This window comes from Oculina patagonica, chromosome 12 (genome assembly GCF_052425735.1).
Source record: "Oculina patagonica isolate OP01 chromosome 12, crgOcupat, whole genome shotgun sequence".
NCBI lineage: Eukaryota > Metazoa > Cnidaria > Anthozoa > Scleractinia > Oculinidae > Oculina > Oculina patagonica.
This window is the reverse complement of record NC_135769.1, coordinates 15,313,538-15,337,732: the sequence shown is the minus strand read 5'-3', so window position 1 is coordinate 15,337,732 and position 24,195 is coordinate 15,313,538. Positions and strand designations below refer to the sequence as shown.

The following is a 24,195-nucleotide window of genomic DNA, read 5'->3' as shown; positions in this document are numbered from 1 at the left end:
AAATTGCCATATTTTGGAAAACAGATCACTGATGTCCTTTCAAAAGATATGTAGCTATTTATGTTACCGGGATATTACCTTACCATCATTCCGGGGAAATTAACGCTAGCGAGCGCGTGACCTGCATGTATTGAGCAGCATTTACAGTATAATGAAAATTGTGATTAAAGCAACGGTTTCTAAAACAACGTCATCGTAAAGGTCTGTTATATTCCCCCCTCCCATACCCATCTATTGGCAAACATATTCTGGCTCAGATAAAACCTTCCCACAAAGCCTTTCTACATCATTTTATCAGCGTTATCACATATTCTTGTTCTTTTAACAGAAACAGGCAATAAGGCTTCCTCTCAGAATATAGTAATTTATTTATTTAATGCGTTTGCAAGAGGAAGTACAGATCAAAATGTTTAATCGATGTGAGTTTCTAACAATATATCACCTATCAGTATAATTTTCAAAGGTGAAAATAAGAATGGGTCATTCTGATTGGTAGATTTTTTCGCCTTAGGTTCAGTGAGTATTCCCCAAGACGAAGTGAATAATTGTTTAAGTATTGATTTTTAGAAGTGAATATCAATAACTGCACAATAACGGGTAGAAAACAGGGATACAACAAACACAAGTGCTCGCTTGCATACATGTAAACCAGTTTAATTCATCAATTGTGAATAAATACGCTGAATTGTTGCCAAGCACTCACAGTCCACATATAATATTCTGGTGGAACAAGCCCGGTTTAATTACAGGATTATTGCATACTGGTAGGCTTCACCCACTGTTTTTACAATGAAGTACTCAACTACACTATGCTTGCCTTCTGACCTACATTGAATGTCTTCACTTGAGCATTATATAATATTTCGAATTGAAGGGAAACAAAATAATCATTCATCAAAAGGGCTTGCACGATAGTTAGCAACAATTACAACAAAATCTGACGTGTTGGATTCATGAATTCGAGTTTTGATTTTCCCCCAAAATGCACCACAAAAGAATGCAGCAGTATACAAGATAAAAATATGGCGAAACGAATGGTAATTTAGAGCTTCTTTAAAGACGTTGTTACGTCAATCTTATGTGAGTAATTGCTTGAAGCTCGACATAGTGATGGGGAGGGAAGAACAAACCTTATTATCTTTCCCATCATTTTTGCCTTCTGTTTTAGCTAGTTTTAATTTTTGAGGGTTTGAGGAATACAAGATTACGTTGTGTTTGTTGTTGTGTTGTGTTTGTGTTGTTTCTGTTGTGTTGTTGCATTGCATTGCTTACCACAGTAAGCCCAAAACCAAATGAACACCTAATAATGTGAGGTCATCAGCACATGAAGACAGGCGAAAGCTTGCTCATGATTGCCATACTCTATAATATATGTACTTTCTGTATGCTTTTGTCACAAAAATGGCCTCAGAAACAGTGAAAGGAACTCATGATGCACTCAAGCTAATTGCATGAATATCATTTACTCAATAATTCCCATTTAACCAATTATTACTAGATATTATTTACTCTTTGGACCTGAGAGATATGAAGAGATTAAAAGAAATTCAGAATTGAGTAATTTAACAAAAGGAAGCTGTCTTTCCTGCAGTTCTACAGTGAAGTAAAGAATGTTGCAGCTGAATTTCTGTCACTACTCTCATGTGTTTGATCTTCTTTCATCCCCCCTCCTCCATCCAGCAAGTTCTCCTGCAGAGATTGGGGCTCAAACTAATAATCTCACAGGGCAAAGGTTCCTTGCATCTTCTCTACCTGGAGTTAGAGGACTAATTTCCATGTTAAGAAGGGGCGGCTAGCCACCCAATCCACCCCTTTCCTAAACGCACCCAAAACAGGAAGGCAACCACCACGGTTAAAATTACTGGTATCTTTCACTCAAATGGAGGAAGAGGAGTGAATTGAAGTTTCAGCAAGCTTCATTTGTAGGCAGTTCAACCAGAGCAATTTACAATAAGTATCAAATTATCTCCTGTTTGTTTGTTTAGCCTTAACACCACAGTGATGTTCCTATGAAAGTTTCACATGAGAACTTCCCAAAAGTACAACAAGCTCCACTCCACTCCATTTTATCACCTGTTTTTTCATGCTACCAAATTTTTTTTCCAATGGAAGACTGTGCCTCCACTTTCACAATACACCCCAATAGTTCAGTAAGTAGTTTCTCTGTGAATCCAACAAGGAAATAAAACTTTCTGATATCCTCATGTATTGACACAAGAAAGATAAGGATGATACGGTTAGCTCTGCGCTTGATGACGACTTCAGATTCCAAAAAGCCATGCATGACTCCTTCCACAAACTTGCGTATCATGATATCATCCAGCAATCTGTCTGATGCCCAGAGGCTTCCCTTTAAACTTCCTGTAAGAGACAACACACTGTCAATTCAAATGTATTTTCTTGAAAGTGAAAACAGCAGAAATTGAGGCATCATAAATATTTCACTCCAGTTATAATAACACGTATCTGCTGACAGGTTTAGAGATGCATACTTCTTAGGATTAATTCTAACATTAAATGCTCCATTTATGTATTTAACATGGGAGAAGGTATTTCATCACATTTCCAAACACCAAAAGAATAAGATGTGGTATTGTCTGCCAACACCTGGTCATAATAAGAGCAGATGGGTACCATATAGTAACTGGTGGGTACAATGGCTAGACTTTTTAGTTTAACAAGAAGCCTGTTACAATGGTACTTGGTTTATATATTGTTTTCCTATTTAACAGAACCTGTGTGAATTGAGTCTTGGCTTTTGGTGACTCCTATTCTGTAGCTTGGTACCTCACTGTGTTTCTGTTGCTGTTTTTGTTTAGGTTGATATGCATATCTGACACCAAGGATCCCGGTGACGGATGGTACCACACCTATAGCAGGGAAACAAGCAACACTCCGACATCCTTCTAGAATTCCTCTTTGACTTACATGATAAAAGCTCTGTAAAAAAATTATATTGAAAAACACAATTAATCTGATTACAGAACAACATGTATCCGTGCATTTCATAATAACTCAGTATAGACTTTAGTGGGTGTCTGTCTAAAAAAATAAAGATGTGCACATGTATATAATGCACAAAAAGGTGGTATTTAGTACTGTTTTGAGGTAAAGGTTGAGTCTGCATTGGACCAAAGTGTCCCATCTTGTTGGGGCTTACCCTGGTTTCTGTATGGGATGCTAGTCCATGGCAGGGTTACCCCCAGCATTAAATTCTATACCTGCCAACTTTTCACAAGTCAAATGCGTGAGATGACCATCTCCAACTTTCCGAAGATATTCCGACTATTTCCGGAGATTCCGAAGATGTTCCGATGACTTTCGAGCATTGCCGAAGAGCACCGAAGACGTTCTGACAACTTTCAAACATTGCCGGTGTGAGTTAAGTCGGGGGAAAGTCCACTCAAACGCCAATAACGATGCTCATTTTTGGACTTTTTTTCGCAAAAATTGAATTAAATTTACATTTTAAGAGTAACAAAGCAAGATTTGTCAGTCAGGCGTGAGAAATTGACCTATATGCGTGAGATCAACATTTTGAATCTGCAGGCGCGAGACTCACGCATAATGCGTGAGAGTTGGAAGGTCTAAAATTCACTGGTAACCATTGATACACCTGGGTGAAAAGTGATAAGCGAGAGTAAAGTTTCTTGCCCAAGAACATAACACTATGATCCCAGCCAGGGTTTGAGTCTAGATCGCCCGATCTGGAATACAACACAAGTGAACCACTAGGCCACCACACCTCCCACTGTAGACTTGCACCAAGTCGCTCTCTATCGCCCTCTATTGGCGAGTGAAGCGAGCCGAAAAGCGTTGCGAAGCGACGCACAGCGAGTCGCGAAGCAACGACCGCGAGTGACGAAGTCGCGAGAGGGCGACTTGTCCCGCTTGAAGGATTTTGGAGCAATGAAGCAAGAAGGTTGTAGGCTTTCTGGTCATGTATCTGTCACCAAATGTACAAGTCTTTACCAGGCCCCTATAAGTATTTTTATATGCGGTTAGATTGTTTTTGCGCTATGCGTTAGTATGCATACAAGTACTTTAAGGTCACTGCCCTGTATTGCATTGCGCATCCTTACTGCGCAGAATTTTACGCGTAAAAAGCGCGCGCGAGCGCGCGCACATAAACACAATGGCGGCTTTTTCTATGTGGCTTAGCCCGCGAGAGAAGTAAAGTGTCGCTTTCTCGTAAACGAGTCTGGTGACCTATCAATTTTTTCTCATATTTTGGGTGAAGTGATCTAATTCTTTCTGTAAAATGAAAACAGATCAATTCTTGTGTTTGAAAAATAAATTATCGCTAAAAACGTGTACTTTGCTAGTACTCGTAGGGGAATTTTAAAGGAATTATATGGAATATACAAGGTCTTCCTGCTACTAAACGAATCTGGTGACCCCCCTTTTTTATTTCAAAATTTAAGTTCCCTTAAAGATGATTTCCAGTCCGTACTGCGCAGACTCGGGGTTTGTTTACGTTTTTGTTTTGAATTCGTTGAAACGTTACACTTCGGTGACAGCATACATGACGTTTTTTAGTCCGCCATTACAGTTCGTTTCGTTCAAGAAGTTCCGATGAGCTAAAACGTCGGTTTGAAATAGCGTCAAGGTTCTTCTACTCGTTATTATTTGTTCTGCAAGGATATCTGGCGTAAATAATGAAGAAAAAGGTAAGTTTGTCGCGGAATTTTTAGTTTTGCTTGTAAACATTCCCTTCGTGTGGGCTCACATAAACATTGCAGCCGAGATTGCGCAGTACGGACTGGAATTCATCTTTAACGTAATAAACCAGTAGGCGAAGTTTGGTTAAAAAATTGTGTTCAGTTCTTTTTCAGGGCAATGACCTTAACTGAGGACGTACTGAGTACGTCCTCCTAGCAGCGAAGGGGTTAAAGCGTTCCGACACATGTAAATGAACTGGCCGGGTATTCTGTATTAAATCGCTCCTCATAAGCTATAAATTATAAGTTGTGTTTCCAGCTGTTTCCAAACATTTAAAAAATATGAAATAAAATAAATCTACACCTACCTGAACGCTGGCAAATTTTAAGAAGTTGCGGCAGCCGTTAGCAGCCATATCGTGATGACTAGACGTAAAAATCAAGTTTTGAAATTGAACTCAGCTCCGCACTCTTCTGTCCGCCATGTTTGATTCTTCTTCCCACAATGCATCACAATTTGGTTCCAGTCCTTTGTGAGTGTGATGATGTCAGTCGTAAACAAGATGGCGGTCGCTAAATTTATACGTGGAGAGCGTTTTTCTTAGTTCTATTTTAGTTTCCCTGGAAATGACTTAAGATCACGAGTTAGACGAAGTGAATCCGCTCTAATGACTTCTGTTATCGGCTATGAGTTGGTTTGATACATCGAGCTTCTCTTCTTTCGCTAAAACAGCTTTAAGTCAAGCACAAAATCTGCAAAAGTCCATTGATAAGGTATTGGATATCCCAGATGAAACTGGTGACACGGCTGCTAAGTCTTCAGGTAAACACATCCCCGCTCTCCGTTTACATACTTTTGATTATCTTTTTCACGCCACATCTGAAGTCTGGGACGTTATATAAAGGCTCTTTACCATCGTTTATTAGACAGAGTTTTCATTTGAATTTGTATGTAGTTGAGAGTCTAATCATAAGCTTAAGCTTATTGATTTTACGTTCATTCTGAATATTATACACATGAACAGCTATGCTGATATACATGTGTATAATTTTTATAAGCCAACAAGTACAATTGTACAAACAATCCATCTGATAAATTAATTTTCTTACAAAGAGGGAATTATAACATGCCATAATAATACGGATGGATTTTGCATAGTTCTTCATAATTTATTTAATCAAATAATATTCACATTGTGCCTGCATTTAGACAGATTTGGACAGTTGTTTTTTCTTATATAGCATAATGATAGTGGTGGTGAAGGAAATCAATTTTTGCTTGTGGGAGATGTGGTATTAATTCAAATGATTATTGTGCTGGTCTACAATGTACTGTATCTGGGGGCACTTTTCATTAAGCCAAATGTTTAGGAAGTTTCTGACGGAATTCAAATGGAATGGTCTGTTTCGGTTAGGTCTGACCGGAATATCCGGGACCACCCTTAGAGGTGGTCTACTTTGACTGGTTGGACTGATCCGACCAAAATTTACAGTTCCGTTTGACAAATTGTTTAGTTGTCTTACTTTAGCTCGGCAGCTTCTTACTGATTCAGGGAACTGGATAATTATATCGGAGGAGGGCTATCTTATGACACTTCTAGAAGGGTACCCCTCCCAGGAGGGTTACCGTCCTTCTGTGTAAACAGGCCCTTACTTTAGTTCAGAAGCTTCTCACTAGGGGCGGGGAACTGGGGAAAGGAATGCAAAATGTAAAGGACCGTTCCACTTGGTTGGCCTGGATTACCGTATTTATTCGATTAGCGCCCCCTCGTAGCGCCCCCTCGTGCGCCCACCCTGTGGCGGGGCGCCCCCCCCACCCTCCTGGGACGGGTGGGTCGTTCTGGGCACCCGCCGAGTTTTCTGCTTCTCTGCGCTCGGTTCGTCTCTTTGTGTGCCCGCTGTGGCCCCCTTGCGCCCACCCTCAAGGTCAAATGCCCCAGGGCGCTTAATCGAAATCGGTAAGTGGAAAATGACGTTCTATTTTACATCGATCAGTTCCTGTTGGTCTGACTGGTCACACTTTGAAAATGGAAAGCATCTTGGGTTTTGCAGTCAAGGATCAAACTCTGGCTGGGATCACTGTGTTATGTTCTTGAGCAAGATGCTTTATCTTGATAGTGTCTCTCTCTGCCTCATTGTATAAATTGGTACTGGCAAATTCACATTTGTATTGCACGCACGGGTAACCCTGTAATGTAGTAGCATCCCATCCATTTAGCGATTTTTACAGAGTACCTACCAGTACTGTAGGTGGTCTAAATTGTTCAGTGTTTTGTGAATATTTAGTTACTTCATTGTTTATCCAATGCAATATTATTATTAATAAACTTTTCACATGTCTATAAATAACCCAGCTCTACACCTGCCCTTCAGTTCAATGATAGATCTTTGATAGCATTTGGAAGGTCACAACGTAAACTTCTGTTGGTAGACCTCAGAAATAATTTATGTTTTGAGTTTGTTTGCATTGCTGTCTTAAAATGTCTTACTTTTTCTGCAGCTTCAAGTAAACAGAAATCTACCTCGTCATCTCTGTCAGGTGGTTCTGGAAAGGAATCTACAAGAAAATCCTCCTCTTTATCTGCTACTGCTGCAGCCTCAAAATCAAGCAGAAAAACATCTTCAGACCTGAAAAATTCGAAAGACAGTGATAGTGAAGGAAATTCATTCTGGTCATCATTCCTAGGTGACTCTGTTTCTTCAAATACTTCAAAGGCTGAATCCAAATCTTCTAGTCGTAGAACTAGTGGAAGAAAACTTGGCTCCAGGCTCAGTGGAGGACACGATGGTGGTAGTGAGGACAGAAATGATCCTGACAATGGTAAAACTTCAAAAGAAAATGCCTCATCAGCAAGGTCTTTAAAACAGCAAAAAAAGCGGGACATCAATCTGACGGATAGTGTGACATCAGAAAAAGATTTAGAATCATCAAGTGTGTTAATATCACAGAAGGAGAACACAACAAGTGGTAGTAAAGACCTGTTTTATCAAGATGAAAATGCAACTGTTTCTGTAAATTCTCAAGCGGTTGAGAATGCGAGTCCTGAGAAGGCAGAATACAACACACAAGAGTTGCCTGTAGCAGCTGTTAACAGTGAAAACAAAGCCAAATCAGAAAGATTAAAACTTTCTTCCTCTGGTAAGTCTAGATCTCGCAAAGGTAAGAAAGATGTTACTTCACCAGGGAACGATGTATTCAAGGATCAAAATGATTCTTTGGTGCAAGATGTTTCTGCTGCTGGAGACAGTGAAGTGTCCAAGGCGAAAAAAGCAATGGCTTCTCATAAAGAACCGGAATCTTTATTGGAAGAAGAAAGCCAAAGTCTAGACACAGATACTGCAGATTCTTCTCAAAAACAGCAATTCAGTGAAACACATTACACAGCTGAAAACATATTAGACACTTCTCATTCGCACAAGCTCAGCTCACAAGATGTCGAGGATGGATTTTCTAATGTAGCTAGCAAGTCAATGAGCTCAGACATTGATGGAGCATCAGTTGTAGATCCAACAAACAATGCCGTCATCAATGAGAAAGCTGGACAAGACATTCAACAAGAACCAGCTGAACAAAATAATTTTCTTGATGTTGAACCTCTGGCCAGTTCAACCCCAAATCACCGTGTAAAGGAACAGTCTGCATTACTGGACAAGGCAGCAACAACTGAATTAATACCTATACAGCCTGCTGATGAAAATGAGGAAGGCTTAAATCAGATTGAAGACTTGTTACCTGATGCAGTTCATAATTCAGAATCCCCAGCTACAGGTATCAAAGAAAACAGCAGCATATCAGAGAATGTGACAGGAATGTTTGTAGAAGCAGCATCTGTAGTAGAAGAGGAAGAATCTCCACAGAGCATCCCAAAACAGGAAATGAACCAGACAGCTTCTGATGTTAATAATGCTGTTAACAGAATGCCAGGTGAGTATGGGAAACAAGTACCAAGTGAACATATTTAGTGAGTCCTGAGAATTGTGCTATGAAACTCTGTGACGTCTCTTTCTGCTTGCACAATAATCTCCTCCCACTTAAGAGATGTTGCAGGGATTTAATCTGAAGAATTTTGTATACCAGTGTCATACAGTGTAATTCTTCAGAGATTGATTGTTACCTGCACAGAAAAGATTAATATTTACATGTAAATTGAGCAACAGCCAGTCAGAGACACAACACAGATCTCTGTAAAGATCTATGTTGAGACACATGCAAAATACATCTGGGATTTAAGACCTAACACATTCCAGACCAATGGCATGCAATGTAGTGCACGCCATCCGTCTGGAATGTGTTAGGTCTTAAATCTTAGACATCTTTTGGGTTGGTGTTAGGGGTGGGGTGGGGGATTAACTAGTGTACCAAGAGAGATGTCAATTTTACTCACTACAGGCTACACAGTACATTATAATACAAGCTCATGTGTTTGTTTCAGTAGTGCTACACAATGTCCATTTCATTTTGCCAATGACAGCATTTTTCCAGAGGACGTGTGGACACTGACTGGATACATGGGTCCTATAATACTTGTCATGCTCAAATTTCACCTGATTTTGCTCTTTTTTAACTTATAAATTGTAGAGACTACAGAGATAATTCCAGAAAAAGAAATAGAGAAAATGGAAACTAATTTGATGGGGTGTGATGCTAACTCTACTGAAAGTTCAGAAGACTTAAAGAAAAAGATAAAGGAACTTGAAAATGTAAGTGAGCTACATGATTTTATTAAAAAACTAGCAGTGGTATATTTGCAATTCCTGAGGTTTAATTGGTTTACAGGCCATTGTATGCAAGCTCATATAGCTGTATGCCTCAATGAGAACAGCCAGGGAGCTCACATATTGCAGTAATTCTTTGGGTGTCTAATAAAAAAATAGGGCCCTAATGGGTCCGTGTGTTCTGCTGGCTCATTCCATTGTCTGTCTTCGTTCCCCCGTTCCGCCTCCCCTCCTCGTCCCTGTGCTCGCCTCGCTCCCTTCATCTGTCGTGCTCGGCTCTCGGGGGGTCTGTTTCCGGCTGGGCGGTGGGGTTTCCTCCCCGTCGTGGCGCCGTCTCCGTCACCTCTCGCTGCCGGTCCCCGTCTCGGACGGGGGGCCTGGGCTCCCCTTGTCGCTCTGCTTTCACGCACTTTTTTGCGGAGATTTTTTTTGTTTTTTTTGGTGACTGTGATTGTTGTTATTGTCCTCTTGGTCCTCTTGTCTCTTGTCCTTCTTTCGGACTTCCTGTCATCTCTTTCTGCTCCTCTCCTTTCTGCCTGCATGCAGCAGAAAACAATCATTCCACTCCTGCTTGTTTGGAATGAGATCGTTATAGCCAATGCTACGTATGTGAGTGTGCCTTGTTGGCTATCTACCATCTCATATCCATTGGTGCCCATGGAATAATAATAATTTTAAATAAAGTCATGTACATCATGCATTTTTTGTTTAATGTTTTGTTTGTCTACTTACCTAGACTATAAAAAGGCTAGTGAAACTACAGAAGGCTAGTTTTTCATGACTTTTTACTCACTTCAAATATTTTTTGCAGGAAATTTCTAACCTCAAACATGTCATTGAAGTACGTGAGAATAAGTTAGTTGAAGTAAGTAAAGAAAATGTGGACTTGCAGGAGACAAGTGCTGTCCTGAGAAGGTAACTTGTGTATCATTATATGCACATGTGTCATATTTACCATGATCATTGTTTTTTTCTGTTGGTGATTAGTGAATTTACAGTAATGAGTTATTTTTAATCACATGTTAGTCAATAATTGCTTGCAAACACTTTTTTTTACCATTTATGGTTCTTGTTAGGCTCAGTTACCAGTCACTTGTAGTGACAACGAGCCCATATCTTCCCCTTCTCCTCCCAAACTCACTTCTCAGGAAGGAACTGAGTCCAGACTCAAAAGAGTGTTGGAGATCAAGACGTTTGTAGGTTGTAAGGGACTTGATAGATTTCACTGATTATTTTGCCTGTTCTTAATGCCTCTTCGCCAAGTTGCTTTGAAAAGGAAATCAAGTAGTGACTTGTTTACATGTGACCTTTTCTCAGTCAACTTAAGCAAGCAGAGGCTGCAATGAAAGCTGAGGACGAAGAAATAGATGAAGTCAGACAAGAATTTACTGTAAGGGTTGCAGCTACAGAAAAGAAATTTCAAGCTGCAGCAAAGGTTTGATAGGTTTAATATTCCTACAGTTTAATACAAACTCAGGTTTTCTTATCTGCACTATTATAATATTGATTTTCCTGAATAGGCTTTTAACTAAAGACAAAGAGACTTAGCAAGAACTGATTTTTATTCCAAAGGAAAGAATTACAGTAACTGTAACTGTAATTGCTTTGTAGTCAGTAACTTGCTTTACAGTTATATAGTTATGACCATCATCTAGTATCAACTTTGTTTCGTTGCATTCCATTAAAATGTAGTTTGTTTTGTCCGATAATATAATATTATCATTTCAATTGTTTATTTGTTGTGATATGATGTGATTTCCTTTCAGGAGAGAGATCGGTTGAAGGTGCTTTTGGAAGAAACAGAGCAGTCTTTAAGTGCCAGGTTAGTACATGTGTACAGTAATTTGCACAAAATACATAAAGGTTGGCCTGCATAATAATCAACTACCGGTAAGTGTAAACGCAAAAAATCTATTTTTAAGGAGTATTCCTCTTCTGTCAGAAAATAATAATTGTGAGGCTTTATGCATCAGTCAATTCCAGAGTTCTTGGGCAAGACACTTTACCCTCACAGTGCCTCTCTCCACCCAGGTGTATTAATGGGTACTGGTGACATAATGCTGGGGGGTAACCTGTCATGGACTAGCATCCCATTCAGGGGGGAGTGGAAATACCCTTCATGCTACTGAAACCAGGATAAGCTCTGGCCTGATGGGCCACTAGGAGGGATGGTGAATGGTCTTTCAAAAAATGCATCTCGCAAAATATTAGCCGAATTTCAGGGGTCTCGTTGTCTCAATTTTTTCTTTGATGTCTCCTCAGAGTCTCAATTTTCTTTTGCAAGGCTAAAAAGGTCTCAGGCTCACAGAAACAATATCAGTCTTGCTGTCTCACAAAGTGTCGCATTTACCATTCAACACCCCTACTAAGCTCGAACACAGACTTAACCTTAACCTATTTAAAGCAGTCAATTCAAACAGTTGGTCATTTCCCAAGTGTGGCCACTAAATAAAGGTAAGACAAAAATGGCCTGTTCCAGAGGCATGGTGTACATGTAGCTTCAGACAACAGTGAACATTTGCATGCACGTCATGTACATTTTATTATAAATTCTTTTCCATTTTGTACAAATTAGATCATGCACTGATATAGTTTGTTTGTAATCCGTTTTAGAAATGATCGTCAGTCTGAAGAGTTTACAACATTGCTCAAGGAAAAAGATGATCAAATTGCTCAGTTATTAGAGGAAGGTAATTAATTTAATTTGTAATAAAATCTTGGCAACAAATGTATGCAGTACAACTCAATGTTTGCCGACTCAGTACATAATGTCTTACACAAGGGTAACTGTTGTATGTTCAGAAATATTTACATGCAATTAAGACAGTTTTATCATCTTAATGTCGTATGTGTAAGTTAAAGTTGCCTACAAATAGTGAACATATATACACCAGTAATTAACAGCAGCTCCTTGCTACACATACACCATATATACTCTTTCCTAATTAGAACTGAGGATGAAATAACTCTCAGTTGTGGTTCATATTTATCTTTAGTTTAAAATTACATGTTTAAACCAGTCAGCTTTTTTTTTAATTTTCATTGTCATATTAATTTTATTCTCATAATCTGAAACAAATGAAAATAACTAAACTGGCTTGAAAACTTAACTTTAAACCAATTGAAACATAAACTTAAGCCTGACACAATAATCATGATTATTTTATGGTTTTTTTCTAGGTGAAAAGTTGTCCAAACAACAACTTCAAAGCAACAACGTCATAAAGAAACTGAGAAATAAAGAAAAAGAAAATGATGCACTGATAAACAAAAACAGGTAAATAGAACAATTTTTTGGTCAATTTGTGCACATTTTCTTTGTACACTTTGGCTCCTAACCCACCTTTACCTTGGTGTCTTTAACTAAACTTAAGGTGATTTAACATGCAACAATTTGTGAGTATTTTCAATGGTGATGGCAGCATTGTTGCGGGCAGCATATTAAGTGATAGATAAGCCTAACAATGTGAGCAGCTGATAATGAGCTGAAGGACAATACATCATTAAAAATAACTATTGTCTCCTGTTACTCCCATGTGAAACTTTTAGTTAGTCTTGGTGTTTAAATGGTTATTATATTTTATAATGAAATTAAATGCCAAAAAAGTTTTAAAACTCATTTCAGAAACTTTTTAAAAGTAGGCTACGTTTCGGCATTACTGTTGATCCAAGATCAACATCGACGTAAAACCTGTCTTTACCAGCAGAAAACTGTCGCAGATTTTGTGCGTCAAGGAAAACAAGCCCCTGATCGTTAACACACAATGCATTGTTTATTTGTTTCAATGTGATTTGTGCGATTCAAATTATGTCGGGTTTACTGCCCGATACCTACATCAAATATGCATTCAGGGTTAGAAACTAAAATTTCGGAGCACTCGCCATCTGGGCGAGTGACCTTCAAATTGCGCTCGCCCAGATAAATTTTCTCTCGCCCAGTCTCCTCCATTAAAGAAAGGAAAATTTAGCCCCCCTCCTCTAACAATTTTTATCACGTTCAATACTCATTGTGCCACAGTGGTGGTCGATCATGATACAGACTGCAATCTAATTCTTGAATGAAAAATCGCCAAAAAAGACCTTACTTTACAATTTAACCATGAGCATGCTTACTTCAAAAGTTGATACGCAGTTTTCAATTTGATACATCTTCCCAAATTCCTGTATGTTGCAAGCAAAGTGTCGAAATTGTACAGAAAAAGAGGCAGGAAAAGCAATCTTGCCGCGTCTCGTGGATCAGTGGACGCTTATTTTGAAAACTATAATCTGGATATGAAAATCGTACTCGCCAAACTGGGCGAGTGATCGGTGATTTGTACTCGCCCGACAGTTTTCACACTCGCCTGGGCGAGTGGGTGAGCGCTAATTTCCAACCCTGGCATTAGTGAGCACCGTTATTCTGCAATTGGTAGACACCCTGAGGCACAACATGGTGGCAAAGGAGCAAAGATTGATCACCTTTTCAAAGTTTTAAAGAAATGCAGAAGCAAGTTTGACTGTCTCGTTTACGAAATGCTGTTTATCAGGGACATTAATCCTTCGCACAACACACAAAGTGACTCGATCTATCAGCGCCAAATTGACACTTCCCTATTTTATTTAGAACTATTAGTTTTTTTATTGTTTTACTTTGCGTATTATGCCCATAGGACACACAACTATTTTTATTGTTTCCCATTATATGCATTCTATTTCCGGATATTTTCATTCCATATATACATTATTTAATGGACACTCATAGCTACAACACTAAAGCTACAACAAAGAACAACGTAGTTCTTCCTAAATATAAAAGAATTTCAGGTGGCAGGACCTTTCACGCCAGCGCAACCCGCCTCTGGAACAATGTTGACGCTTCTATTCGTAATGCTGCATCGCACAAACAGTTTACAGGAAAACTACACCAAACGCTACTAAAACAAAATGCTGGACTAGAACATTTTAAAATCAGCAGCACTTTTTAGCTCTTATTGTATTAAATTAAGTTTAAATTTTTATCACTTTAGTATATAATATGTAGTTAGGTTTATATAGAACATTTTAAAATTAGCAACATTTTTTAACATTTTTTTTTTTTTTTTTAGTTCTCATTGTATTAAATTAAGTTTAAATTTTTATCACTGTCTTTAGTATATAATATGTAGTTAGGTTTATATAATTTGTAGTTAAGTATGTAATATGTAATTAATTAGGGAGGGCCATATTGTAAACTACTGGGCCACCAGTAAACTATGTTACCCTCATTAAATAAAGTCTTATTATTATTATTATTATTATTATTATTATTATTATTCTTGTTTGAACTATCACCTTTTTGACTTGATAATGGCGTAGAGTAGCGCTGAAATGTCGTCCACTTTTTAAAAAATTTTAAATTGAGTTTTAAAACTTTTTTAGCGTTTAATTTCATTATAAAATCGTTTTCTAAATCTCTACAATATTTTACCTTGAGAAATCATACAGTACCTTTTTATTTATTAAATTGATTTTTTTCTTGACTATCAAGGCTGTAGAAATTTTTATAAAACCTGATGCACTGCTTGTGTGACTGGAGCTAACATGCTTGTGCTTAACTGTTTATGGTTACCATTAGCAATACCTACACAGCTTTGTTGTACAATGAAACACAATGTCCTGTTATTTTTTTGTTGTCTTACAGCAAATTATTGGAGGATGCAACATCTGAAAATAAAAAGCTAACTGAAGTCCTGCAAGTGAAAGAAGACACAGAAAGGAAACAAGCAGGTGCATATTATTTTGTGATTTGACATTGATCACGGTGACCATGACCTTTAATTGCTGAACTTTTACCTGTGCTCTGTGTTGACGATACATTTTTAAAATCTTCCTTAATGTCTAACCAGGTCAATTCTGTCATTTTAGATGCTATTACACAACTGAATGCTTATGTTGAGAAACAAGAAGCACAAATGAGTAAACTGAAGGTAAGGATTCTAGGTACCAGCAGTCAAACATCCACCAGTTACCACCCCCCCCCCTCCTCCTCCTCCTGTCACGTTCTGTAAGTGTACACTTGGTCGACCCTAGCTACACTCAAACACTATTTTATTTTAAGCTTCAGAAATCTCTGGACACCTCTACTGAGTGGGCACTATTCTCCCAGGTGTCCACTTGTAGAAGGTCTGATTGGCCTACAGTAAACATTTTTCCTTACCTAATAATCACCAGCAAGTAGATAATTATTTGACATTCCCTTTGTTCATTTTAGTCTGAATTAGATGATTCAGCAGAGAAAATTAGAAGCATGCAAGCTGCACTTGACAATGCATACAAGTAAGTGATTTTGTTATGTTTACTTATTACTAATGCTAAAGGGACAGACCCAAAATGTCAATTTTCTTTGCTCTTGATCAATACCTTGAGCAACAGATTGCAGTGGCTACTGACATGTTTTTAGAGAAGTTATTTGAAAAAGCTCTTAGCATGCACATATTTACAGAGACTGGGTATAGAAATGCATCTTGGCAGTTGTGAGAGAGACAGTGGCCTAATGGTCGGTGCACTACACTCCAAATCGAGAGGTCTATTTAAGCCTGTGGTGAGTTGGGAAACGCTGACAAAATGCTGTGGGGTGACCTGACTTGAACTCCAACTAAATAAGTTTATTTTTTTCTGCAGACAGCTGGCGGACTTACATAAAGAAAATGCCTCTAAAGATAGTGCGGTGCAGGTGCGTCATACACTATCTGTTCCAGCACATTTCTAATGTGCAACGCTGTTCAAATTGTTTACTTTGCTTTACTGAAATTGTAACACATTGAAAAAGAAGGATGTCACGAGAATGAACAGTTTGATCATCCAGAATATGAAATGTACACGAACATGGAGGAATCTCATGTGCGTCTTGGCTATTTTGAACGTGGTCAGCTAAAACGGTTTTGAAACAGGGAAAGCTTTAATTTGAAAACCGTTTGTCTTCTTTTTTGCGCTTTATTCTTGGCATACATGTACAATCAAAAGTTCTGACAAATTTCTCAGTTGTCTTAGCCAATTGTCAGATCCTGCAACTTCCAAATGGCCGCCGCACCAACTAAATGTTGTGATTCAATTTTTTATTTTAATTTAATAACTGTGTGTTGTTTTAACTTGGAATTGACTGGTAGAGATATTTTTCATTGCTTTTCTCAGGAAGCCACTCTCAGTGCTGAGATGACTGCTAAGGAAGGACTGCGAATTGCAATGGAGAAGAAAGAAAGACAATTTAAAAATGAAATTGAAGCACTAGAATTCCAGGTATAGTATTTTTTACTTTACATCTTACAAATCGTGACTCATACACAACATCATTTATTTTATATTTATTTTTTTTTATCTTTTATTTATATAACTTACTTCAACAGTCCTACAAATGGGAATTATCCAGTGCATAAAGATTGTTAGACAATACATAAAGGTGACAAGCCCTATAGTAGCTGCTTTATTTACTATTGTTCATTATTTGATTGGTTGTTGTAGATCAGTGACCTTCAGACTGGTTTGCGGCGCAGTGAACAGCAGGCCAGTAGAAGAGAAGATAATCTTCGTCAGGAAATCAGTGATCTGCAGCAGGTTAGACTGACAACAAGACCACAGACCAGTCAAATGTTTCTTTTCTCTAAAATTTTGTGTAGTGATCTCGTTCGTTTCCTTTCCATAATTATTTGGTCTTCACGCAAGTGAAATGCATGGTCCTCGAAATGGCGGAAACCATAAAGCGTACACATGCATGAGATAAGGCCTCCTTGATTGATGCATTTCAGTTGAAAGTTAAACCTAAATAAGCACTAATTCATGATTACATGTCTTACTGAGGTTTCCATATTCAGGTGTGTTTTTCACTGACAGAAAGATTTTTTGTTTTAACAGAGATTGCAAGAAGCAGAAGTTCGTAACCAGGAGCTCACAGAGAGTGTTACATACGGTGTGTACAGACACCTTATTATGGGAGAGTCCCTCCCTTTTCTTAGTCTATCGGGCGTGAAGCGAAAATAGAGTGCCAGTGGAAAAATTAACTGAGAAAAAAGATAGACTACCCGTAGTCTATCTCCGGAAAAAGAATCATTGCATAACTTCTGCTGTAGTCTGCGATCAGGCTTAGTTTTAGAGTCACACGCGTGTTGGAAAAAGAATTTAAGAGAATTGAACCTTTTTTCTAACCTGTTTAATCGACAGCTTCAAGACCATTGTTGAGGCAAATTGAAAACCTGCAGAGTAGCTATGGAAACCACACTCAGACTTGGGAAAGAGTAGAGAGGAATTTAACAGAGAGGCTCAGTAAGTCAAACTCTTTTTCTTTTATGAAAGTCGAATAGCAGCTATACGAAACTGTGATTCACTATTCTTTTATTTTTGTCAAAGTAATAATGACATTTGATGGTTAATAAATCCTAAAGTAGCGATTCCCTGTGAGTAGCAAGCGTACCTCTGTTAGTTACATCTGTTGGTAACGGTCTCATGCTTAAACTTTAACTACAGTAGTCTTTGACTAGAAAGGTTCTGTAAATGTTTCAATACCTTGTATCAGTTATAACATGGTCATCAAGAATGCATCTCATCACTTTTATGGAAAGCTGTTTATTGTTGAACTATTATTATACTGTAACGTATAATTTTTCATACTGTATGTCCCGTCCTTCACTATATCGTAAAGAATGATTGACTGATGATAGCTTTCTGTCGTCAGATGAGGCTCAGATTCAACTGGTCGAGGCTCAAGAGAAGGAGCGTGTAGCCACAGAGCATGCGCTAGAGTTGAACTCTCGCGTGACAGCCGTGGAGTCACAGTTAGCGACATACCGACAGGACAAGTCACGACTGGAGGCTACACTGGAGGTAGAACGAGCCAGGCTGGAGGCTGCTGAGGAGGCGAAAAGCAGGTAATTCACAGCTGAGACCATCTCGCTACACAAGGGAGAGAATAAGATCTTCATTTAACATTTTCTGAGAGCAACCTACGCCAAGCAAATTTCTCTACTGACTTCAAATAACTCATAAATGATGTTATTGTCTAGCCACATAACGTATGGCATTACATGACGTTACATGACATTGCATTTCATCAAACAAGCTTTACTTGTAATGATCCCGTGTTAATTTGTTTCAGGGAAACTGCTAGGTACGAGACTTTAGAGATGAAATACAGAAAAATGATGGAGGACAATAACGTGGAAAAGGTGAGATCACGGGCTATGACAATGGTTATGAGGGATTAATAAGACTTCCTGCCATCAAATGTATAGTGTACAGCTGCTGGCAGCATGTATTTTAAAGAAAGAAAACACATGCAGCTGACAGTTGGCTTTTTTATTAATAGCTAACTGCATTTGTGACTTCACTCATATCCCATACTGTTCAAAGTCACCACAAAGGTTTATGGTTACATTTGCTCGGCAGGCCTTACTTGAACAGCAGCTGGCTGTAGAAAGAGGAAAAATGGAAACAGAGCAGAGAAAGTTCCAACATGCCATGGATGAAAAGGTAAGAAATTCATTTAACGACTCAACAAAAGAGCTTTAGAACTTATACTAATAACAACCTTGTTTTTAACAGGAGAGAATTTTACTCCGACAATCAAGCCTTTCTGGAGCTCCTTCTTCACCTTCTGCTAAAGAGGAAGTTTCACAGGTTTGAGGAATAATTAATTACCTTATTACGTTAATTTCGCGAACTTGAGGTGAGCATATTTCGCGACCCTTACATTTCGCGATTTTGCGAAAATTTTGTATTTTGAATCACTTTAATTTTGCGTTTTTTAGTAAGACACATATTTACACGCAATGGCGGGACTAATTCTCGGCAGTTGCAACAACAGAGCAGTTCTCACAATGTCTACAAGTAGGTCATGCTTGTACGTGCATGAGTTATTGTTCTTGAGTCAATTGACGACAACATCCATTTACATTGAAAATTCTTTCCTCCACTGGTACTTAACTTTTTTTTATTGATTGTTAACATAATGTGAGTCACTTAATTTTCGCGTCACGTTATGTTCGCGACACTTATTTTTCGCGTCACTTTGATTTCGCGTTTTTTTTGGAATCGCGATATTCGCGAAATTGACGTGTCGCGATATAAATGTCATGTAATAAGGTAAACAAATGAGGTTTCATTTGTTTAATTGTTACCATAGCAGAAGTTTTAATCTCTACTATTTTGGTCTTGGATGCTGTAGGACGAGATGCCCGAGACCTCCCCCCACAGGACACTTGGGCGGCAGAGTAGCGGCACAAGTGTTATTGATGGCATCTCACGGGGAATCATGGGAGCTGGTACCGCTATGATTGAAAGACTGCAGGCTCAGGTCAAACAGAAAGATGGCGAAATAGTACTTTTACAGGTATGGAACCGTTAACAATGGATTACCGCTCACGTTGTCGAAACGCCTCCATTCACTGAGACGATCACACCAAATCAACGGACGCATGTATTCAAATCCGACCAATCAAAATAAATGAAATTCACGCAGTGAACCAATCGGAACTTACCTTATTATAGGAATATAACCATGGTTAGTAGACTATGATATAACGAAGTATTTTAACAACGCGAACAAAATGAACGCGTTATAAAATTAACGCGAATTTAAGAAAAGTTCTGGTTAAATCACAGGGCACAGAGGAGTCAAGTTTGTCCGCAATTCAAAATCTCTACCGTGCAAAACGACCTTCAAAAGCTTTTCAAAGCGATCGTGTGAGCCGTACGTGATACAACGCCGTCATGCGATACTTGTTTACAGATTGTCTGGTCTGGTGGTATCGTATTCATACCCTCATGCGACATCCGCAGACATCAATGTTTGTGGGCGTTACCAGAGAGACCAGCAGTAAGAAAAAGAGCAAGGGACGAAAGCGATTTGAAGCGAAATTCCGATCCCTCGTTACTCGCTAAAAATCAAACGGAACGATCTCATTTTTAACATGTGGTTTAAGACTAGGATTGTCTCCCCATACGCTGTAAGAAAATCTTCAAACAAGTCGTTTAAGCTGTATTCCGGGGACGAGTTTTAGGCAGTTAAAAATTCGTTTTCGTACAATGTGGACCGGAGGATACTGGTGGCGGAAATGCGTCACGAGACATGTGATGTTGCAATACCGTAATGTGTTTCACAAGTAACCTGACTTTGAAGAGAAAACATTGAATGAATGAATGAATGAATGAATGAATTGAATGAATTGTTTTCCACATTCAATTTCTTCGGATTTCGTTGTTCCTCGTATGGTAAATTTCGCTTTTCCCGGAGAGCACTATTCATATTTTGAATCTTACCGCCGGTCGAAAGATCAGTTGTTGTTTTGAATTTCGGATTAGTAACGGTTGATTTCAGCTGTCACAGCATGGATCTACACACGACTTCCGTTTCCGCCACCAGTATGCTTCGGGTGACATCGAGCCGATCACGTGGTATAATGTTTCGTCCCTTGTCTCTTTTTCTTCTCGGCACTTCGTGCCTCGTCGGAAAGCTTCGCCAGGCGACCATTGTCAGAATACGATATCACCAGACGATCTGCAAACAAGTATCGCATGACGGCGTTGTATCACGTACGGCTCACACGATCGCTTTGAAAAGCTTTTGAAGGTCGTTTTGGTCGTTTTGCACGGTAGAGATTTTGAATTGCGGACAAACTTAACTCCTCTGTGCCCTGTGGTTAAATGCTTATAGTAAACGTGTTTATATTAATTAACATCAAAAAAATTATCGCGAATTTTTGAAATTCGCGTTAATAACATGTATCGTTAATTTCCTATAATAAGGTAAAGCAAAAACATGGATCCGGTTCCAATCGCGGGAAAACGTGCAACCGGTGCCAAGCGCGGGAAAACGTGCAACCGGTGCCAAGCGCGGGAAATCGTGTAATCGGCGCCAAGCACGGGAGAACATGAAACCGGGAAAACGCGCACAAGCCTAGTCAAGATTGGTTTTTGTTTTGCTTTTGATTGGTTGAAAACACAAGTTTGCTCTGATCCCTTACAGCCAGTTACATGGTCTTTTGAATCTTATCTCACCAATCGCGAATGCAAAGTATACTTATGATAAACTGTAAGTCTTGTTTTACATTGAGTTTCTGTTATAGTTACATTGTAAATTAATTAGGATCTTCTGTTATCGCAGGAAGAGATTTCTTCGCTTCAAAAGACACGCGATGCAGTCACAGAGGAGCTAACCGTCCTCACATCAAAGCTGGAGGTCTTGGAGGAGGGCAGTCGGCTTTTGGCTGATCTTCAAACTCGGTATAAGGTGAGTTAGGTTGACAAACATCTACAGTATGCTGTTTTTTGATCGTACGATTAGAGTCAAACTGTTTGGCTACTTTCACGAGGATGAAACGCAAATGGAACTTCTTGAATTGAATGAAAGCAAACAAATTTTGTGCGCTGGTGCTCTTCCATCCGACATGTCGTGAAAGGTTACGTACCCTTAAACACGAGGCACAATAACAAACCATCCATGGTCTCATATAGAATTCGCCGCGTAATATATCTATGAGTTACGGACACTTGGCAGATGTTAGGGTTACTGGTTTGAAAGTCTTTCAACAAACAGACTACAAGCTATACAGCACACCTATTTGATTGTTTCGTTTCATTCTCTCCTTCCTCCCCGCCCGCCACCCACAAAAGACAACAACAACAAACAGAGATTCCATTCATTCCTAAGGAGTGATTTGTAGGTAACAAGTGGTACGCCCTTATATTGTTTCTTCTTTATCAGGAGCTGGAACAACGACATAACGCTGTACTTCAGATGTACGGCGAAAAAGCCGAACAAGCCGAAGAGCTGAGAATGGACCTGGAAGATGTTAAATCTATGTACAAATCACAGGTAAACGTTTGTTGAAAAACGCAGTACCTAGGCGTAAAAAGCGATTAGTCGAGATTTTTTAGATGTTTCACGGTCAATGAATCTTACTAGTAGTAACTAAACCATCGTTAATCTGTGCTACTTTTACTATATAATTGGCACTCTAGAAGCTTCGGGGAGAACGGGGTCCATCTTACCTTGGTTACCCAAACGAATGCCGAATAAGCTGCGAAATATTTGCAGTAGTGAATTGTTTCATTACTTGAACAAGTTTCTCTTACTTTTACAAATAAGGTACAAAAGTAACAGGTTTGTTTCATGTTTTACAGATCCAAGAACTGCTTGGAGCTTCAAGATGACACTTGACCGAAATATTTGTTCTGCCATAGACCATGAATCACTGATCAATGTGTTAGTGTGTAGCAGTGTCACCCTGGGTGGGAGGGGTGCCTAGTACATAATATGATATTTTCACGATTCAATCTCCGCTGATAAGTTACTCGCCCTCGTTTTCTATGAGCGATAGTTAAGTCGACTGCGTTGACTTTTTGCTCATGGAAAACCCGGGCTCGATGTCTTATGACGATCACTCCTTAACTTTTATACGGGATTTCCTCCCTCCCCTCCTCCTGTGTGCAACATCCGACTTGTTGCGCATAGAATGTAGATGTTGATGAAGTTAGTGTGACTATATTAAATAGATTTAGCCAAACCTAAAGGCGGAGCTCCCAATTTACTGATTTTCCGTTATTAGTTCTGGACTGTATTCATCTTGCTACTGCATTAACTATCACAATACGAAAAATATCTCCACGTCGGGTGATATCATGTGTTAAGCGGGATTAACGGTTTGCTATATGCCATATCACCCCTCAATGGTTTCACTCTGATGTTGAGAAATAAATAAAAAGACGAAATACTAGGCACTAGTTTAAGGTAACTGTAATTTAAATATTACAGTAAACACAAGTTTATTTATGTTAACAGAGGGCCGAATTCTTATTTTAAAATTATGTTACGAATTGGGAAAATAACAGGGGCCAGTGTATCGTTCGCTGGCAATTTAAATATTTTAATGTACTAGACTATTTGTAGACTAAATAAATAATAAAATAAATATTATTAAACGAGTTTGTTTTTTCGCTTGTACGATGTTTAACGAACGCTTTCTTCCCTAAGGGTTGAAACAAAGGGCGCTATTCATAACTGTCAGAATCAAAGAGATGATACGAGTGCTGTATACACGAGCTTTTAGGGCGGTTTTGTTTTGTTGTTCTTTTTTTTGCATTCTGAACTAAAAAGGGTTTGTTAAATCAGATATAAACTCTAGACTTTACCATAATTTGGCTCAACCAGAAAACCAAAATTGTCTTTATATTATTTCATAGTATTATTACATTGGAACATGTTCACATGTTTTCAGAAAATGTCCGTTTATTTCTTCACATTCTTAGGCATCGCATTCGGTAAATATTCCCCGTGAAGCAATAACTAAACGCAGACCTGATACGAAGTTTCAATAACTACTCCCGCTACTACGGACTCTCGCTAAAACGGATACCAAAAGACGCCCCGAGCGCGTCCGCTACAACGAGACGACTTTAGTTGATATTTGCATTTTCTTAATAAAGGTTTTAATCCTGCATTTGCCAGCATATGTTATCTTTCTTTTGTTGATTAAAATATGCCCCCCCCCCCCCCCCCCCCAATTACGTTGGGCCATTTTTCCGCTGTATTTTTTTACCAAGATGTCAAAAGGTAATGAAAAGCTACGAACGATCTCGTGGCTAAACAAGAATGTTACACATCTTAGTTTGTTCGGCCTCACAACAAAAGTTGGTGATCAGACACGAAGCGATACTACGAACTATCACAAAGCACAAGCCGCTATGTACTGTTTTCAAAACAAAACACAAATTCAACTTTAGAATAAAAATAAGTGGGACCTCGCGTTTTCCACACACCGCCTTTTCCACAGATCCCGCGACCCCGCGTTTTCCACACCCTGTGTTTTCCACA

At 38.9% G+C, this 24,195-nt stretch overlaps 2 protein-coding genes across 2 annotated transcripts; one reads left to right on the top strand and one right to left on the bottom strand.

Annotated features, from left to right (window-relative positions):
• Window positions 1-638: 638 nt before the first annotated feature.
• LOC144633121 (small ribosomal subunit protein uS3mA-like) lies at window positions 639-5,227 on the bottom strand. The gene is made up of 3 exons (XM_078491912.1): window positions 5,030-5,227; window positions 2,736-2,940; window positions 639-2,361 (listed from the first exon to the last, which is right to left on the bottom strand). The coding sequence occupies exons 1-3, from the start codon at window positions 5,075-5,077 to the stop codon at window positions 2,087-2,089; spliced, it is 528 nt and encodes a 175-aa protein (XP_078348038.1). The 5' UTR covers window positions 5,078-5,227; the 3' UTR covers window positions 639-2,086.
• On the top strand, window positions 5,221-23,306 carry LOC144633120 (TATA element modulatory factor-like). Its single transcript, XM_078491911.1, has 24 exons — window positions 5,221-5,484; window positions 7,162-8,586; window positions 9,241-9,362; window positions 10,189-10,292; window positions 10,695-10,812; window positions 11,144-11,199; window positions 11,991-12,067; window positions 12,558-12,654; window positions 15,037-15,122; window positions 15,261-15,322; window positions 15,607-15,671; window positions 16,017-16,068; window positions 16,527-16,631; window positions 16,854-16,946; window positions 17,244-17,298; window positions 17,550-17,651; window positions 18,061-18,253; window positions 18,481-18,550; window positions 18,771-18,854; window positions 18,927-19,001; window positions 19,549-19,713; window positions 21,487-21,612; window positions 22,087-22,197; window positions 22,506-23,306. Exons 1-24 carry the CDS (start codon window positions 5,349-5,351, stop codon window positions 22,533-22,535), a joined length of 3,609 nt encoding a protein of 1,202 aa, XP_078348037.1. The 5' UTR covers window positions 5,221-5,348; the 3' UTR covers window positions 22,536-23,306.
• The last annotated feature ends 889 nt before the right edge of the window (window positions 23,307-24,195 follow it).

What these genes read in the sequence shown, in the direction of transcription:
- LOC144633121 (XM_078491912.1), bottom strand. Translation starts at nt 5,077, where the DNA reads ATGGCTGCTAACGGCTGCCGCAACTTCTTAAAATTTGCCAGCGTTCAG. An exon ending in TAAAATTTGCCAGCGTTCAG is followed by an intron (nt 2,941 to 5,029) that starts GTAGGTGTAGAT and finishes ATTTTTTTACAG; the next exon opens with AGCTTTTATCATGTAAGTCA. An exon ending in CCAAGACTCAATTCACACAG is followed by an intron (nt 2,362 to 2,735) that starts GTTCTGTTAAAT and finishes TGTCTCTTACAG; the next exon opens with GAAGTTTAAAGGGAAGCCTC.
- LOC144633120 (XM_078491911.1), top strand. Translation starts at nt 5,349, where the DNA reads ATGAGTTGGTTTGATACATCGAGCTTCTCTTCTTTCGCTAAAACAGCT. An exon ending in AGATAAAGGAACTTGAAAAT is followed by an intron (nt 9,363 to 10,188) that starts GTAAGTGAGCTA and finishes TATTTTTTGCAG; the next exon opens with GAAATTTCTAACCTCAAACA. An exon ending in AGGACAATAACGTGGAAAAG is followed by an intron (nt 18,551 to 18,770) that starts GTGAGATCACGG and finishes TTTGCTCGGCAG; the next exon opens with GCCTTACTTGAACAGCAGCT.